This window comes from Nestor notabilis, unplaced genomic scaffold (genome assembly GCF_000696875.1).
Source record: "Nestor notabilis isolate BGI_N333 unplaced genomic scaffold, ASM69687v1 scaffold13867, whole genome shotgun sequence".
NCBI lineage: Eukaryota > Metazoa > Chordata > Aves > Psittaciformes > Psittacidae > Nestor > Nestor notabilis.
Window position 1 is genome coordinate 38,979 of NW_009937000.1, and position 18,017 is coordinate 56,995.

The window sequence follows — 18,017 nt, forward strand, 5'->3', positions numbered from 1 at the left end:
CCCCCCCCCCGGTTATTATACTCACACTCTTGAAGGGGGAATTGAACTAGCAGTTGAATTTGAAAGACCAAAAAATAGCTAGAATGCAAAAAATCATGTTGTACTCCCCGTGAACATGTACTAGAGGTCACTGGAGGGCTTGCCTTTGTAATGTTCACAGGGCATTTCTTATTGAAGTTAATATACATTTGGTTTGCTCAAACGGTTAGAATTGGTAGTAGAGCAAAGCACAAGAACTCGTTTCTGCATTTTCACTAACAGTTCAAGGCACCAATGGAAGCCGTTTTACAGAGAGAGATCTTGGGTATCTCTTTCGCTGTATTTCACTGTGCTCACAGCAGGCAGCTGTGGCCTGTACCTGTGCCCACCTACGTTCTGTCTGTGTCTGTTCTCAAAGCTGCTGCAGGTTGGCCTAAGCAGCGAAGCGACTTGCTTGGTGTAGCACAGGAAGTCTGGCAGAGCCAGGAATAGAACTTCAATCTGCCGTTTTCCAGGCTCTTGCTCCCAGCCACAGACCCATCCCACCCCTTCCCTCCACTCGGCTGACATCCCGGCAGACAGCCGCCTTCTGCATGCAGGGCCAGCTGCTTCTGCAGCACTGTCTGACCTCCATACTCCAGATGTTTGAAGTTCCATTTCCCCCATACTTATGTGAACTTCAGTAAAGTGCTGCTGGCATTTCACCAAAGCAGCGTGGAGGGGGGAGGACTGTTGTCTTAACTGTTTTCCTTCCATAATGAGGGCCTCTGTAGAGCTGCTAAAAATCTCTTCCTCTGTAGGACTTAAACTCCATGTGCCTTCAGTTGCCATCTGTCTGTCTTCCTTCCCACATCCCTCTCCCTGTTCCCAAAGATGCTCCTGCAGATATCCCCTCCTTATGCTCTGTGTTGACATCATCTTCCTTTCAGTTGGGGAAGGTGGGGAGTGAGGGTGCGAGGAGATGCCCTTGTATCTCTCCATAGATGCTCCTCATTTATAGACCCTAATTCTGTGAGGTGGCATTTCAAAAGTGACACTGATTTCTTTCAGCTGCCATTTTATGTTCTCAGTGTCTTGCATGAATGTGCTCTGAAGTAGCTGTTGGAGAATAATGTGAAAAGCTTCTTTCCTTCTGTCCCATCCGAAGGAGGAAAACGTGTCCTCCATAGCAGTCCTTCCATTTCCAGTTGGCACCAGGAAAGAAAAATTGGGCATGAACTCAAGCCTGGCTCTTGGATGAGTGGGCTGGTTTCTTTGCTCTGATTCTTGTCCTAGAATGTCATGCACCCGCTCCCAGCCCTTCTGATCGGTCCTTGCCTTATGTCCCCTTTCTGCTCAGTTTCTCCAGCAGAATGTGTGACTAGATTTGCCAAGAGGGTACTCAGAAAAGCAGCTATGTAGATAACCCTTTAGTTGAACAGACCTCTCTTCCCTCTCCTTTTCAGTGCTGTTGTATAGGTGTATGTGTATGTGCCACTTCACAGATTGTGTTTTGGAAATTGGGGTCTTTGAGTCGAATTCTCAGTGAATCCTAGTCTTCCTTTTGGAAGAAAGGCTTTCAATTTTTTAACAGCAAGAAGGCTAAAGGTGAGACTCCTTTGTCTATGGCCAGTAAGCTTTAAGTCTGTTTCTCTAGCTGTTTTTTTCAGCTTTTGGATTTTAATGAGATTTATCAATATCCACCTCTCCTCCCCCCCCCCCCCATTTTTTTTTTTATCCCCCCCTTTTTTTTTTAACATACACATTTTAACACTTACAAGCACGTATTCTGTTAGGAATCATTTTTTCTAAAGTATGCCTTGCATGGAAATGGTTGGTACAGCTTAAGAAATGTAATTCTAAAGCAGGACATGCTGTGGACTATGTGCTTTACTGATTTACATTCTGTGTTTCTGAATTCTAAAACAATACAGCAAGCAAACTGTCCTGGGTAAACGGGATACCTATGGTATACTTCCCTCCCTGGCACCCTCCCCCAGCTATCCTGATATCTCAGGAAAAATACTTCTATAGAGGTAGAAAATACCTTCAGACCTTTACTAAAATCTCATCTGCCTTGTGCTGATGGTGATTGTGAGGAGAATCGGAGAAAATCTGCTAGTGGATAGAAAGAAAAATATTTAAATTCTTAAATCAAGAGCTAACTCCATAGGATTGAACTGGCATATAATCTGTGTTCAGACATAACAGAATCCTGTGATAAACTGTCAAAATAAAACACTGCCACCACTTTTCAACCCCTCCTGATGTTAGATGTTCTTAGCAAAATACAGTTAGCACTGTGTTTTATATATATTAAAATTATATATTGTCTATGTATACACATATATATAAAACGTGTGGATTTACATATATGTCTTACCTCTGGAAACAGGATTTAGTATTTCTTTCATAATTTTGCCTTTGTTCTGTCCAGTGCCTTTCCCTCTCTGATAGCAAATATATTATAGACTGCAAGTTGCTTTGTGTGTGTTGATGGCCTTAGTTCATCGTGTTAATCTGTAAAAGCTCTTCATTGTGACCCTCTCTGCAGGAAAAGGAAGGTGACATATCAGATTACATGAGACATGGTTTATCTGGCTCCCATAGCCTTTTACCTTAAGAGGCCTGGATTTACAAGGACTTCAGGAGATGAAGCTTTCTGGAGAGCCTGTCCTACTATTGTAACTTGTCTGTATGCTGAAGAGAACGTGTGAGAAAATTCTATAAACTTACAAGAAAATGTTGCTGGATTTGCAGTTCTGGAAATACAGCTCTTAAATCTATTTCATTTGCCTCCTACAGTGCCAGTACCAAGTGCAAAGCAAGCACACAAGGTGAAACTTGGATGTCTAAATGCTCCAGAGGTGACAGATGTGTCTTTCATGGTGTAGCTTCAGAAAGTGTAGCAGGATATTCTGGGGATTCTCAGATGACATTTGACACTGGTCTTCAGGCAGCTGACTTGTAGCGTTAGTGAAAATTGGATTGAAGGATTGTATATGTGAAATAATAAAGCCTTGAAATCTTTATATTCTTAAAAGAATTTGAGGAACTGAAAAAAAAGGCACCTCTTTCTTTTTCCTTTCTTCTAGTAACCCTTGCTTGTTTCTAGTACTGGCTTTTTTTTTATGGATTGACTGATAAATGCACAGTATTTTAGCAGCCTTGATTCTGGTGCCTGTCCAGGGAGCTGTTAAAGATGTCTTGAATTCATCTCTTGGGGGAGCTGGTAAGGAGAACGTTCGCCTTTTTTGCTGTGAAAGATAACTAGTATAAAGCTTGTAGTATGGTACCTTCAGATGAAGATTTATTCAGAGCTGATGAGGGATTTGAGTTTCACACAACTGATGACTAACTGGGTATGATAAAATGTTGCATCAGTCTTCTACCTTAGAGACTGAATTGGCCCCACCAGTCATTGATGTAAAAGGCCAGTGCTTCTGTCAAAGTTTCTTTCAGGTTTTTTATATGCTTCTCAGAGGTTGGGTAACTTAACCAAATGTCTCTGCTGAAGAACAAGGAAGAGGCAGATGCCCACCAAGCTGCTCAGCTTTGGTCTATAAATGAGTTGATGCAGATACAGCTGGGGTATTCAAACTGTTTCTAGCCAGTGGAATTGGCAGTTACAATTCCCAGCACCAGCAGAGCCTCATACCTTGGAGAAGATCCCCATAGGAGGAGTGGTGCCAGATGCACTGGCACTCTGCTTCTGCATCTGCAGTGATGCCAGGCTTGCTTAGCACTTCGAATCTCCTGGACAAGAGGTGGAATCGCCATCCATGAAAGTGTTCAAAAACTTGTAGATGGGGCCTTCAGTGACATGGTTTAATGGTGCTCTTGGTAGTCCTGTGGTAACGGTTGGCCTTGATGATCTTAAAGGTCTTTTCCAACCTAGTTGATTCTGTGAAATTATTTCTGTAGGTAAATTCTTGAGTTTCTTGTGTTTTTCATGCTTGATGTGCCTTGAACCCATGAATAATAGATCTTTTTTATAGACTATTTCTCTTGCAGTATAAATATGTTCACATTTGCCTGTGTGGAATATACTACATTTTCTTTTGAATTTCCTTCACAAAATAACAGCATGAAATGTTATGCTCTCCCTGAAGAAGTTAGTTGTCTGGCTGAGCTCATTAAAGCTGGTGATTTTATTGTCCTTTTTGTAGGTCAGACTGACTTTCTTGCAGGTAGTCTGTACAATGTGCGTTATCCAGGATCTCTTCAGTGCTGTTACTCAATTAACAGTAACTCATTTAAAAAGTCTAATTAAATATGTTTAAATATGGAAGTAGCAGTGGGGTAAATCTGTTCTAAAACATGAACAGGTTAATGTTCTTAACCTCAAGATTCTTTGTTTTGGGGAAGCTCATTGTGTAAACTGTATAGCAAAACAATGAAATCTGCAGTTTTGGAGAATGACAGTAAAGGCTAATATTAAAGCTGGGTCTAGAAACACATTACAAAGAGTGATGGTTTGTGATTTCTTTTTTACTTTATTAAGGGATGCTGGAAATGCCTTAGTGTTTGTTTCTGAAGTTCTGTTTCCTTAGGTTCCTACTACAATTTATGGTCGGTATATGAGCGTGTAGTACTTCATAGAAAATGTGTATTTAATAGAAAATATTTGTTGGTGTTTGTTATAATGTTTATGACATTATAGTAGAATAGATCTTAGCTTTCCTATTCAAACCTAAACAACTAAACTTGGAATCCAGATAACTGTCCCAGAGGATGAGCAAGGGAACTAAACTCCTTTCTCTCCACCAGTCTCATGTATTTTATAGTTTTATTGACTGGGTTCAATCTGAAACCTGTGTCTTTACCCAGTATTTTGTGTAACATCAGGCACAGTTTCTGCTGAAAGGAGACCCATGTTTGACAGATTGCTAGCCTGACTTGGTACATCAGATCTCGTGTTCCAACTGGCTTGTCTTTGACTAAAAGGCTTATTTTTTCTTATGCTATTCTTTTATACTGCCAGCAGTGCCCTTTGATTAAGGGAATTTCACTGCTCTCAGATACGGAATGAATGAAATACTGTTCTCTGTTAACTTGTTTTTCAATAATGCTGGCTTTAGAATAGATCATCTCAAGATGGAAGTGACCTATAAGGATCAGAGTCCAACTCCCTCCTCCTCACAGGACTACCTAAAACTAAACTGTAGAGCTAAAAGCATCATGCCTTCCAACCCAAACCACCCTATTATGATTTTATGAAATCTAAAGGGTACTGGTGTCAGTCTGTGAAAATAGTGTAGTGAGTTGTCTTGTCCTTCAGGACAGCCTGAAGTTGGCAGTGCCTGGTTAGCTTAGTTGAATTGATAGAGATTTTAATTTTCTTTATTATCCCTGCTCTCTCATCTGTATGTGTATTTAGTGAGAGAAGCAGTGGCTGTGTCAGTATCTGGCTTATAAATCTGAGTTGCAGTGGTTTAGGATTATGAAGATTGACAAAGCTTGAAGTTGTCCCCCCACTCCCTTTTCTTTTTTAATATCCCAATATATGTGGGCTTTACTAAAATATTTAGATATCCTCAGATTAGCTTGGCCAAATGTACTACAGTCTGTTTCTTGTAAAGTGTGTGTCCTCGGACTGTACACTGTAGCACATGGGTAGAGCAGTATCTGCAGCACAAGAAAAGAAAAGACATCTATTTGTTGTGTCATTGCTGTGCTGCAGTTGGCCTTGAGGCTACTTCTGAGGAACCAAACAGTTAAATTTTAACTCTACATCCTGTTGATCAGCTGTTGTGGATTTTTTTTTTTTTTTTTTTACATATGGTTTGCGTAAGACAGATAGCAGATGCAGCTAATCATTAACAGTTCCTTCAACCTTCAAGCTTAACTTTGCTTCTGGGATTAGCTGGTATGGTCCTTAGCACCCAGTTGTAATGGCTACGGCTTTGTTTGATGGCTTACTTGAAATTTGCTTCCCAAGGAAATGCAGTGTGCTTTTGGAAGGGCCCTCTTCTCCTACTTCTCCAAATCAGTACAATGCTCAACTTTTTCTAGCTGGATTATATTGTCTAGGAGTGAGAATCCCATCCCTGTCCTCCAAATTTTAAGTTATGCTACCTGTTTGTTTCAGCATAGGCCAGACATACTTGAAACTGGTCTGACTGTTTGCTAGAGCTTGTTAACCTGTGTTAACCCAAGCTGGTTTACCGTACTTTGTTCCTCTCCATCTTAGATGTTTAAAAATAGGTTTTGTGCATGAAATCACAAACTACTGTTTAGCTGTCTTGTTACCGTATCAGAGCACACACAGCTGCAAGTGCCATCTATGGCCAAAGCTTTGAGAACGTTCTGTCTTCGCTGTACCTGGTATATGTGGTTTGTCTCTCTTGGGAATTGACTGTTGTCTGGCTGGATAGCTATGCTATCCTGCTAAAAATTGCTTGTGTTTTTGGGTTTTTCCTCTTGTGGAAGCAAAAGACATTGCTTGTGATGACAATAAGCTTCCACATCAACATCATGCAAATAGATTTTAATAGTTGTTCATTTCTAGGGGTTTTTATGTGCTTTGTTTTGCTTGATGATCACATATCAATAACATATGCAGTCTTCATAGATCTACAAAAAGTAATGTCATCTTGAAGAAACAACATGCTGTGTAGTAGCTGATGGGCAGTATATTGCTCTGGGCAAAGCATATGCTGGGAGCCTTTGTTTTGCATAGGGCCACAATACAGCCTTGCTTTTCCAGTGTACCAGATGTGATCAGAGCTGCAGTCACATTTGCTTTGAACAGTGAATTAGTCTCTAGCACAGGCATGCCTGCATGCCATTCGAGATTTACACATGTGCCCTAAGTTGCTGGCTCTGCATTTTGATAGAGATAGTCTTCTCTTTGCTTGGTGCTTCCATGAAATCCATGGAAAGACTTTGCAAATAGCTGTTCTATATTTAATTTTGGTTACGCTGTCTGATATAATTCATATATGCTCTTTTCCTGTTCTAAGGGGTTTTTCCGCTAACAAGAATTTGTTGCCAGATTACTTAAGTTATTTTCCGAAGTATGTATGGAGCATCTGTTCCTGGAATTTCTTCTCCTCCGCTCTAGTAATTTATGGAATTTTCATTGTTCATTGCAGGGAGGAAAAGTCAGTTTTTTATGGACTACCTGCTAGGAGAAGATACATCTCTTTGTATTGTGCAGGGCTTTGTTTTGTTTCTTGTTTTTCTCCTCACATCAACAACGAGAACTCTTAGTATAAAGATGCATTTTTGTCCATCCACTGAACAAAAAAGGAATTTGCAAGTAAAACCACATTAGAACAGCAGGTTAGTGAAAATGAAGTAGAAGCATAGATTTTAAGGGGCATAGTAGTGTTTTAAAATATTCTTATTTAAAACATTGTAGTATTTGCCTTAAATTGACGCTCTCCTCATCCTCCTATATTGCTGTCTTGCTTAAGTGACTCTAAAGTTTTGGGTTTTTTTCACCTATGCAGTTCTCATGTATTACAAAATACGAGGAGTTGTGTGTTATTGAAGAGTTTTGTAAGTTAGTTCGAGACCTGGTATTATCATTGAACAAAAGGGTTCAGGTTGTTTGGAGGAATTGGAACATGTAGCACAGCACTCAGCTAATATTTCTTGATCCTGTTGAAAGCAAACTGTAAGTCAGAACTAATAACTATATATTAGTCTCTTAAAGGAAAAGAACAAATAATAGCTGAAGCTCAAAAAGTAAGGGTAGTCTTTTCTTCAGTCTTCTTTCTGTTGTCTGTGGAATTGTCTGCCAGAGCAAACATAGGTGCAGTAGCTGATCTCTTAAACTGAAGTAGTGGTAAATGCTTGATGTATAGGATTGTCTCATTTGAAAGGTACTTTTTGTTCCTGACTTTGGGATTTTTCAGAGCATGAGCATTTAGAAGAATAAAGTTTGCTCCAAAGCTTTATTGGGATATTTAATTACCTTATTCCAAATAAGCTGATGCAGGCATATACACTTAATGTTTTGCATTGCTCTGATTCTGTGTGTTTCCAAAGAAAAAAGAAAATAACACCTTTTGTGATGTTAAAAGTTGCCTGTTATTTAACTTCAAGCTGTGAAAACAAGCTTCCTTGATATCACTGTTTTTAGGTGCTTCTTGACTTGTGTTCCCACTTGCAATGTATACAATGCAATGCCATGTATCAAAGCTGTTAAGGAGGATTTTGTTTCTTTCTGTACTTGCTCAGGAGTATTTAAGAGTATTTGAACGTGTGCACTACTTAATGAAAAAAACAGTTCAACTGAAGGCATTTTATAGTGAACTCTCAATGCTGGCTTTCCTAGAAATGGCAGTTTTCAGGATGCTTACCTTGCTTTTTTTCGTCTTGCCTCATACAGAACTAGATTAATATAAATGCATTTTGTGTTTCATCTGTGACTCTGCTTCTCTAAACAAAACCTCGCACATCACAATATCCATCTTAGATTAGGCCATTTCTAGAGACATACTGATGGACAAGGACTTTATTTCTGAACCTTTACTCTCTGTTTCCATGACTGTCTCCATGAGGAATCGATGCTTACAGACAAAATTATTTTCCTTAGTGGAAAAAATGATGGCTTGATGGGTTTTGTTCAATGTCGCTTAGAGTGGGGTTTTGTTTTGTTTTTTTGTCAGATACCATCTCCTACAGTAAGATCCTGAGGTTCTAGTAGGTACCTAAAACAGTAAATTCAATCCCAGAATCTTGAAATAGGCTTCTAGAAGTAGGACTTCCTATGGTATCTGATGCTTGATTTGTACTCTTTCAGCTTGGGTTTAAGTGGTGGTTATATTGCATGTAGAAGCACGTGTCTGCTATGTGAAGCTTAGGTTGATCCTTTGCAGACTGCTGGACTGACCATTCTTGGTCTTTTTAGGTGTTTTCTAATAAGATAGTGGAGCTTAGCACATTTTTTTATTCCTTTGCTTGCATCTTTAAGGCTGTTTTATTCTTTTAGTAAAGCTGCTAAAACCAGTATAACTGAAACTAGCCTCAGTGCTGAAATTAGCCATTCTCTGTGCAGACTTTTACTCTGATTTGCACTGATGGCTTTGCTGAAAGAAATTATTGCACAGACTTCCCAAGCTTAGTCCCCCTCTGGAGCTGTAGGCAAATTGCTTAGCTTGTCTGTCCTGGTTTCCCAGCTGTAGAGTTGGGAGTAATTCATGACTAGTGTCAGTCATAGGAATGTTGAGGGTTAATCTGCAAGGACTGTATCTGCACAGTGTCTTCAGCGTGTCAAAGCAGTAATGTATAATTGTAATTTTATTATTAATATTGGTTATTTCATTAGTGTAATCTTCAAACAACATTTATGTAGATTAAACTCATTTCGTCAATAAACTGGCATCCTTCCAGCAGCATTAGCTCGGTTCAGACTCTTTGTCTAACAGTGAAACCTAAGCATGTAGATAGCTCTGTAAAGAAAACAGCAAATGCCTAAAGAAACCTGTGCTTTCTTGTTTTTAATCTAGACTGTGGACATCCACAAAGAAAAGGTCGCTCGCAGAGAGATAGGCATTTTGACGACCAATAAGAACACATCAAGAACTCACAAAATTATAGCGCCAGCGAACATGGAGCGTCCTGTAAGGTATATTCGAAAACCTATAGACTACACGGTGCTGGATGATGTTGGCCATGGCGTTAAGGTAAGAATACCTGGACACTTGAGGATTCCAAGTAACACAGATCAGGAGATAGGGTTGGGGCATTAAAATGTTTAATTCCTTTATGGTAGGAAGGATTATGGGTTTCATATGCTCCCATGCACAAACATTTAAATAGCAAAACGCAGGTTTTGAGCAATGTTTGCCATAACCTTGTGACTCTCGGTGGTAGTCACAGTGTCTGAAAAAAATCGCTCATGATCTTAGGCTAGTGACTTGTCAGAAAAGGCATGACTGACTTTTAAAATTATCACTCCTTCCTCCTCTGATTAAGTTGTCTCTGCCATTCCCTTTATTTCTTTCAGTGTTGAGAAAAATCAAGTCATCTGTTAAAGGGAAACTGGCTGGTGGGGTGGGTGTTTTTTTTTTTTTTTTTTTTTTTTTTTTGTTGGGTTTTTTTGGGAGGATGGTCAGGAGAACGAGGGTCAGATAGTTGGCATTTAAATCTGGCATTTGATGTCTCACTCTCATTCGTGCTTTCAGACAGCCTTATTTTCCTTTTCTCTAAATAAAAGAAGTCATAACTTAACATCTGCCGCCCTTGATATGGTCATAGTTGAAGTGAATTAAATTGCTCCCTGGACATTTTTCTTTTTTATAACTAAAACAGCTTTGTATCCCCTGAGAGGAGGCCTTCCAGGTATATTCAGTTCACAACAATCTTCCCTTGAATGCCATTAAAAAGCTTTTATTCAACACCCATGTATCCTCTAAGCTTGATGTGCTCTGGTCAGTCAGTTGTGCAGCTAGATCAGCCTATCATGTGCCCTTTGTGCTGAGCTCTTGAGGAACAGATCTTTCAGAACTACTCAACAGAAAAGAGTGCCAGGGTACCTCCTGCTTTGTAGTAACCCTCTAAGTGCCCAGAAAGAATCTAATTCCACCACAAGTTAGAAAGCATTTCTATACCATGACAGCTCTAGGGTACGAATTAATGTAGTGACTTTGGATTACTCGATTTTTATTGTTTGTAGCAAAACCTGTGCTAAACCTGTAACTCTTAGGGTTGTTTTGTATGAATAATTTAAGCCAGACTGGATGAAACACAGCCCTATATTGAAGCCAGAAAGATATGCCCTGTAGTGCTGCAAAATAGAAACACTGGGGTTAGAGAAATAGTTAATTTTTCATAACAGTCTGCAATCGAGGAGATAGCTCTAGGAGTAGAGAATATGGGAATCCACATATTCCATGTCAGGATATTGATTTCTGCTTTTAAGGGCTCCAGGGATCAAGTTCTGTAGAAGACTTCTAAAAAGTAGAATAATTACTGTTAGTCTCTGAAGTTGAAGCTTTGCTGAACTGCTTGTATTGTGCAGGCTCAGAGCAGATCACTTGATCCATGAACGCTGAAATTAAGGTGTAGCAGTTGCTTTTTCCAATGTGACTATTTGCTTTTAGGAGCACTGGTGTCGTTATTTAAGGTGACCCTCTTTGTTTGGGGGGTGGGGGAAAATGAGGTCCTGCTTATCCATTTCCAGGCAGCTCTTCTGGAACATTGTTAGTATGAAGGCTTTTTTAACTTTTAGTAGTTTAATTTTGTATTAAAAAACTTGCTCTGTTCAGAGGTATAATAGCTTCCAGTAATAACCAAATTATGAACTCATTTCCAGTCAGCTACAAATTATATCTTGCTATTGTTTCTTTATTTAGTGATTTGCCTAAGTCTGTGGAAGGCATGAAACACTTAGTAGAAAAGTGATGTAGGTACTTTTTGTGTAGGCTCGTTACACAAACTGAATAAGGTGCCAGACAGGCCTTTGGGTGTATAGTTCCAGGTGGCTGTCATGCATATGACACCTTCACCAGTGTTGACATTCACTGGACACACTGTTGAGAAAAGTGAGCTGAGGTAGTGGAAGTCATAAATAAATATTTTAGTCATCATACTACTTGGGTTCCAAGTGTGACACAGATCATAGCTCTGAAGAAAGTAGCTTACTTTGTCTGAAAACCTAGACATGGCAGGTGCTGTCACAAGGAAATCAAACCAAAACAACTTAAGAAACTGGATCAAGTCCTGTTGGAAGTCAGCACAAATAGCAGATGATACAGAGCATCTCGAGTTGCCTCTTGAACATACAGATTAGGGGGAAGCATACAATAAATTGAATTACAAATTTTGTCTTGTCCAGAGTGGTCTTAGAAGATGTTTCAGACTCTGCTAAGTCTTATTTTCTTGACCAAGGATTACACCCAAAACTGGACAGCAGCACATTTGATTAAGCCTTAGAAACCATCTTTTTGTAGAGGAAAAGAAGTTTGAAGTTTTGCCTAGAGCAACTGTCCATTTGACTAACTTGCAGGTCTTTGAATGTCTTCTGCTGTGGCAACTGTCAATAAAACACAGTACAAGATATACATTGACAAGATACACATTTTATTAATTTAAAATTATGCAACACTGAAGCCTGTCGATGACAATTTATTGCTGTTAATGAGACTCTCTGTGTTCTGGTGCAGGATTTGATAAAGAAACAGGAAAAATACAGGGAGGAGAAATCGAAGAGGATTATAGCCTGTTTCTGCTTTTATTTATTTGATGAAATACTGATCCTAGGAAAAATGCCATTAAAACGTGCAGTATATTTTAAGGGGTGATCCTGAATTGCTTTACATAAAAAGTGCAAATGAAAATACAAATAACGTCTCACAGACTTAGGGGGAAAGAAAAAAGATTGGGTAATCCTCAGAGTAAATATTATCTTCCATCTGAGCAAATGCAGATACACCTCCGATGCATACTCACAGCTCATTTTCATTGTGTATGCGTTTGATGCTTCTCATAGCATATGTAGAGGGGACGCAAAAGCAGATGCCTGTTCTTGGGGCATAGAGAAGGGCTCTATGTGCCTCCCTCTGTCTCACATGCGTGCAGCAATTTTTGTGGGGGCAGGTGATGAGGGTGGGGGTGGCAGTGATGATAAGCAGCTGCTCTCTATCACAAGTTTTCTCCCTGATGGGAGACACCTCCTTGGAAGGCAGAGCTGTTTCTTCCTCCAGAGGATTCTTGGTAGAAAAGCTTTTGTAGAGCAATCACTGTCCCTGCGGGTGTTCAGAAAAGGGTAGATGAGGTCCTTAGTGTCATGGTTTAGTGGTGGTCTTGGCAGTCCTGGGCTAAAGGTTGGACTTGATGATCTTAAAGGTCTTTTCCAACTTAGTTGTTTCTACAATTCAACGATTGTAGGGTCACAAAGGTGCTTTCTTCTTCAGCCTTGAAAGCTCTGTGGCTGCCCCAGCTGCTCCACTTCCTGCTCCTTGTCTTTGCAAGGCCAGGTACAGATGAAGTCTCTAAAAGAAATTACCTTTTTTAAATGTATGTGTATATATATATATATATATGCCTCTCAAACCAAAGGTATCATCAGTCAGAATGAGGAGGGCTTTTAAAGTTGTTTTGCTAGTGAGAAAGCTTTCCCTTGCAACAAAATACTGTGTGGATGGCTCCAAGAAACACACAGGCAAGCATTTTTGCCGGTCTGTTAAGTAGTTGCTCAGCTGTCACCCTCTGGGGATAGGGGAAGGTAGCTGAAGTCATTCTTGGTACGTAAGAGTAGCTGTTGTGGTGTGAGAGCCTACCTTCCTATGTAGAGCTTGGTTAAAATTATTAGGCAGAGGCTACTTTAATATTTCCTTTCTTCTCTTCCCTTCCTTTGTGAAAGAAAAAATAATGTGCCAGCAAATAAATAGGTCAAATACAATTACTCATACAGAAAATCCTCAGTTTAAGAGGGGGAGAAGGAGGAGGGAGCTTGGAAGCTGCCTTAAAAGCCCTGAAGTTTGCTTTTTAATTAATTACAATCTTTCTTGTTTTTTAGTAGGAGGCAGGTGAAGTTGCAGCAATTTGTAAAATGGCAGCTAAGTAGGAAGCTGAAATGATGCATTATGGTAAAGTCAGATAAAATGTTGAATACATGCTGTTGAAATGCCTAATAGCTGTAATTAGATCAAATTTGTTTTATGGAACTAAGAGTTCTTCCAAACTAAACTTGAATTGTATATGAAGATTGATCACTTTTCAGCTTTGTTTTAAGAGAAGAATTGGAATTTCATCACTGTAAAACACTTTCATTTCAGTGCATTAATACTATTAAGCGTTCCAGCCCAGGAAGTCAAACAGGAGTTAAGCATTCAGAAATCTTTCTCAAGCAAATGGAAATTGGAAGGACTCCCTTAAAAAGCAGAGATTGGGCCAACACTTAAAAATACTAAGCTTAGAGAAGAGAGTCTTGCTCCCACCTTTGTTAGGCTTCTCAGCCTTCCTTACTCACCTGCCATCCTCATTCTTGTATCTGCGTTGGCAAAACAAAAATGCAGATGAGATGCTGATGTAAGGGTGGCACGCTACCTAATTGTGCCTGCTTCCCCTTTAGGATAAGACCTTTTATGTGTTAGCCACTTGAGGATTAACTTTTAAATAATTCACTGTAATAAAACCAAAGTGAGACAGGGATCCTGAACCTAAGCCTCTTCTGCCTTTGTCCCTGTATTAGCCTCTGTTGAGACACTCACACTTCAAAGGATGTCATGTTGCCAATTTCATTAATGTCACATCATCCCTCTGGGGTCATGGCCAAACAGTAAATATTGCTGTAGGGTAAAGCATGCTTCTCTGGGGGGAAAAGTAACTCTTCCTGTTGCCAGCTCTAATGACTTTGTTGTGAGTGGTGACACTGTATGCTTTTCACAGGGCACTTGCTACTGGGAGTGTGCATTGTGTCATCTTATACAATGAAGGTTTCAGGCCTCTCTGCTTGCAAAGAAAATTCAAAACTCTGCTGTCTCTTTTATTTTCTAATTTTGAAAAAAAATATTTGGGTTTGGTTGGTTTTGTTGTTTTTTTTTTTGTTTTTTTTTTTTTACATCTTGTTTTATTTCTGCTGCCAACTCAAAGAATTCAAAAGCTTGAAGTATTTTAAGACAGGGATCTAGGTATTTTTCTCTGAACAGGACTGCTGAGTGAACAGCAGTTTATCATGGTTTTGTATGTAAATAGATAATAAATAAAAAACATCTTAAAGTTAAATGGTGTGACTTGAAAATTGCTGAAAAAACAGAATAAAGGAGAGAGAAGCAATACTGACAAGCTCCATCTGGTTGATGTTAACAGAAGGCTGTGAATTACTGGATTGACTATAATACTGGGAGAGGTTATAGTTAAAGTCAAAATTTCACTGAAGAAATACCTACTCGTGTTCAGTTTTGAAAGAACTACCTAAATTTTCTCAAAATAATCTCCTTTACCATAGATTATAAGGAAATAAAGAATAACAAAAAAAAGGCTTCTGACCCATTCTAATAAGGAAATTGAGGCACAGGAATGATTTCTTTAAAACTGCACAGAGCTAATGGCAGAAGTGTGTTACCCTGTGTCTGACACCCACATGCAGTCTGCCTTCTGGAACACATCTTCAGTTGCATATTCTCCCTAAGTCCATAACTTGTTTTCTGTGAGGAAACCATGTTCTAGACTTGATGATTTACTGTATCCTTTCCTCAGGCATTCCATACCTTCCTGTACAAACACCCTTTCAGCTGGTTTTCTTGCTCTGTGTCATCCTATGGTACTCCAAAACTGCTCTACTGATAAAAGACAGCAGGCAATCTTGTTCAAAAATCTATGAGGATGCCTATGGGGCGATTGAATTGCCTAGTTGCAGATACATACTCGTACTTACGTCTTATGGCCAGCTGCCTTTCTGTAGGGGTGTCTCAGATAATTCTCCCTTGACTAATAGAGGAAATACCTTTTCAAGTAAAAGGGGAGGTTGACTAAAGAGTCAAGAGCAATCATGGGGTTTTTTGCTATTGCAGTTGATGACTGTGATTACTGGTCAAAGGTAACGGATCTGAGGCTGGTTATTACTTTTACAGAGCATACATAATAAGCTTCTGAGTTTGTCAGACACTTACTATTAGTGCAGATTAGAGGACGCAGTCTTTAAACCTGTGTTTCCATTGATCAGTATTTATACTGGATGGTCTTTAATGACTGTTTTCAGTGGTCCTAAGTTTGGCAGGGTATATAGAGTGAAATTGGCTCTTTAAATGCAGGAGTTGGAGAAATAGTGAGCAACATACAGCAGGGGAAGTGCAACCAACCTGCACAGAGATTTGAAGTTTCTGCAGTCTGAAATTATAGAGTTGAGAGCTGAAATGTGCAGGAGAAACTTGCTGGGTGTTAGCATGATAAGGATTTTGCTGCTATGTGCAAGTGGCCTTTTGTGTTTCTGTGCTGATAGATACATTTCCTCACATAAATGAGCTGTGTGCAACATTTCTACCCCTAGTTTTCCAAACACAGTTTATGACTCGGAAGTAGACTTCAGGTTTCCCCATGAACATGACATTTCAGGAACATAACTAATGTTCCCCTATGACTTGTCACTTGGCATGGAAGCTATTAAAAACAGATGGCTGCCTCCTGAGGCCAGCCAACTGTGTACCTCAAATGCCTTGACATCCTTTGGCTACTAGTGGATACTTCTCATTGCCTCACACCTACCCTTTCGTGCTGTTCTTGGTGTTTGTTGTCCCTTTGGCCTCGGTCACAGAAACCTGCAGTACTGCCTTTGTAGGCAGGTATTTTTTTTTTACTGTTCAGACTACCAGAACTGAGCATGCTGGAATTGCCAAAATAGTTGCCTTAATCAAATAAGCTTCTTACTTGATACAGTCAATGCTCGACTGTCTCAAAACATTGCTTGTCCTCTCCATACCCACAGCTAAAATTCTCAGTCCAGGTGCCCTGAATTCCTGGCATCCATTACAGAAGCAGCTTCACTTTTGGCTTTGATAAATGCCTTGCACAGCTGTTGCATACACCTGTTTTGCCCACTGCCTTAATTGCATTACTCCTTTTCCAGCCTGCTGCTGGCTCTCAGTCCTCGGCCAACCTGCTCTTCCGCAGTGTCAAAACCAAGCAGATGTGCCACTGCCTTGTCTGTGAGCTTTTGGAAATGCAGTGAGGTTGACTTCTATTTATTGAACCCAAGACTGTGGTTTCTTTCTCTTAATTCTGTGACAACCCTTAAAACTTCATCCAGGGCTGCCACACGGTTAGTGGCTTTTCCTTGGAAAGACAAAATTGTTCTGCTTGCTGCTTTAAAACATTTCTCTGCTATGATGCTTGCAAGAAATTACAACCAATGCTGATACTTACTGTGTTATCTTGTTTCTGGAACACCCTGATCTGTCTAGTTCTCCTCTTCAGCGTCACAAGCATCCCCAGCAAGCTGGTTTTGTTCTGGTGTGTACGTCATCCAGGATGCTGGTATCTAGCTGAAAACTGCTGCGTGTACAATAGTACAACTAGCTGGGGAGAAGGGAGTCGTGCTCCTTACAGCTTCTGCAGGGCTCCTCAGTGCTGCTCTGCATTTGACTAAGGTCTTTTCTTTTTGCAATTCTTATCTCTTATGTCAGGTCTCTCTTGAAACAGCCTCTTCCCTCTTGAAGCTATGAACCTTATGCATGCTGCTTTTCCCCTTCCTTATGCCCTGCATTTCCTTTCTTCCTTCCTTATTCTGACCTTCTCGGTACTGATCAGGCAGTTGGTGGTGGGGATGTTTTTGCCTGCTTACTGCCTGGCCTAGAGGCATTTGTAGAGAGAAGCCTGAACCTACGTTAAACATGTACCTGCTTCTCCTTTTGATTTTCTAACACACCCCCCCCCCCCCCCCCCCATTTTTCTTAAAATCATAGTGAGTCTAGACCCTGCTGCTTCAACTGTTCCTAGTTCCAAGTGTGTTTTTTAATTGCTTTGAAAGCAGTAAATTTGGGTTTCAAGCCAAGAAATGCACCAAGGTTGACCTCGTAAGCGTAGCCAATAAATACAAGAAAATGTCTCCTAATTAATTAGCATATTAAAAATTACTGAATAGCCTCATTGTGCATCTCACTTTGATTCATTTGCTTTCCTCCCTTACTTCTGTCTTTTGGATCAGGAGTTCCTGTCCCGTAAGAATCCCTGTCCTTTTGTGTTCCCTCCTTCTGTGTTTTCCTGCCCATATGACACTCGTTTATATTGACAGCAACAGAGAAAACATGTACAGAGCTTTTTACTTACAGAAAGCAGTATGACAACAGTTACTAATTCTTCTGTACAATGAAGAAGTGTGTGTATCTGCATATTGTTTAACTGGTAGCAAAAGGGATGAAACTCACCTGATACAGTGGTAGAGACAGGAATAAAGGTCAAAAGCTGTTGGACTTCAGATATAGGTTTTGTATGTTAAACAGTACTTAGCAGTGAAATGATGTGGAAGAAGAAAAGATTCCTGAATCATCGCTAGAAGTTGGTATTTGTATTGTCACTGCAGCGGAGGCAGAATGTAACAGTGATTAAGGAGGAGGTGGAAAGACTCACCATAAGTGCTGAGTGACACTGTGAAAGGGAGGGAAAGA

At 40.0% G+C, this 18,017-nt stretch overlaps 1 protein-coding gene across 1 annotated transcript in view; it reads left to right on the forward strand.

Annotated features, from left to right (window-relative positions):
* The window catches only part of ABI1 (abl-interactor 1), a gene marked incomplete at its 5' end in the record, with an annotated part of 55,684 nt that overhangs the window by 16,657 nt on the left and 21,010 nt on the right, over positions 1–18,017 (forward strand). The window contains one exon of the mRNA XM_010018619.1: positions 9,420–9,596. Within this exon, the coding sequence (XP_010016921.1) occupies positions 9,420–9,596 (177 nt within the window). The remainder of the gene's footprint in view (positions 1–9,419; positions 9,597–18,017) is intronic.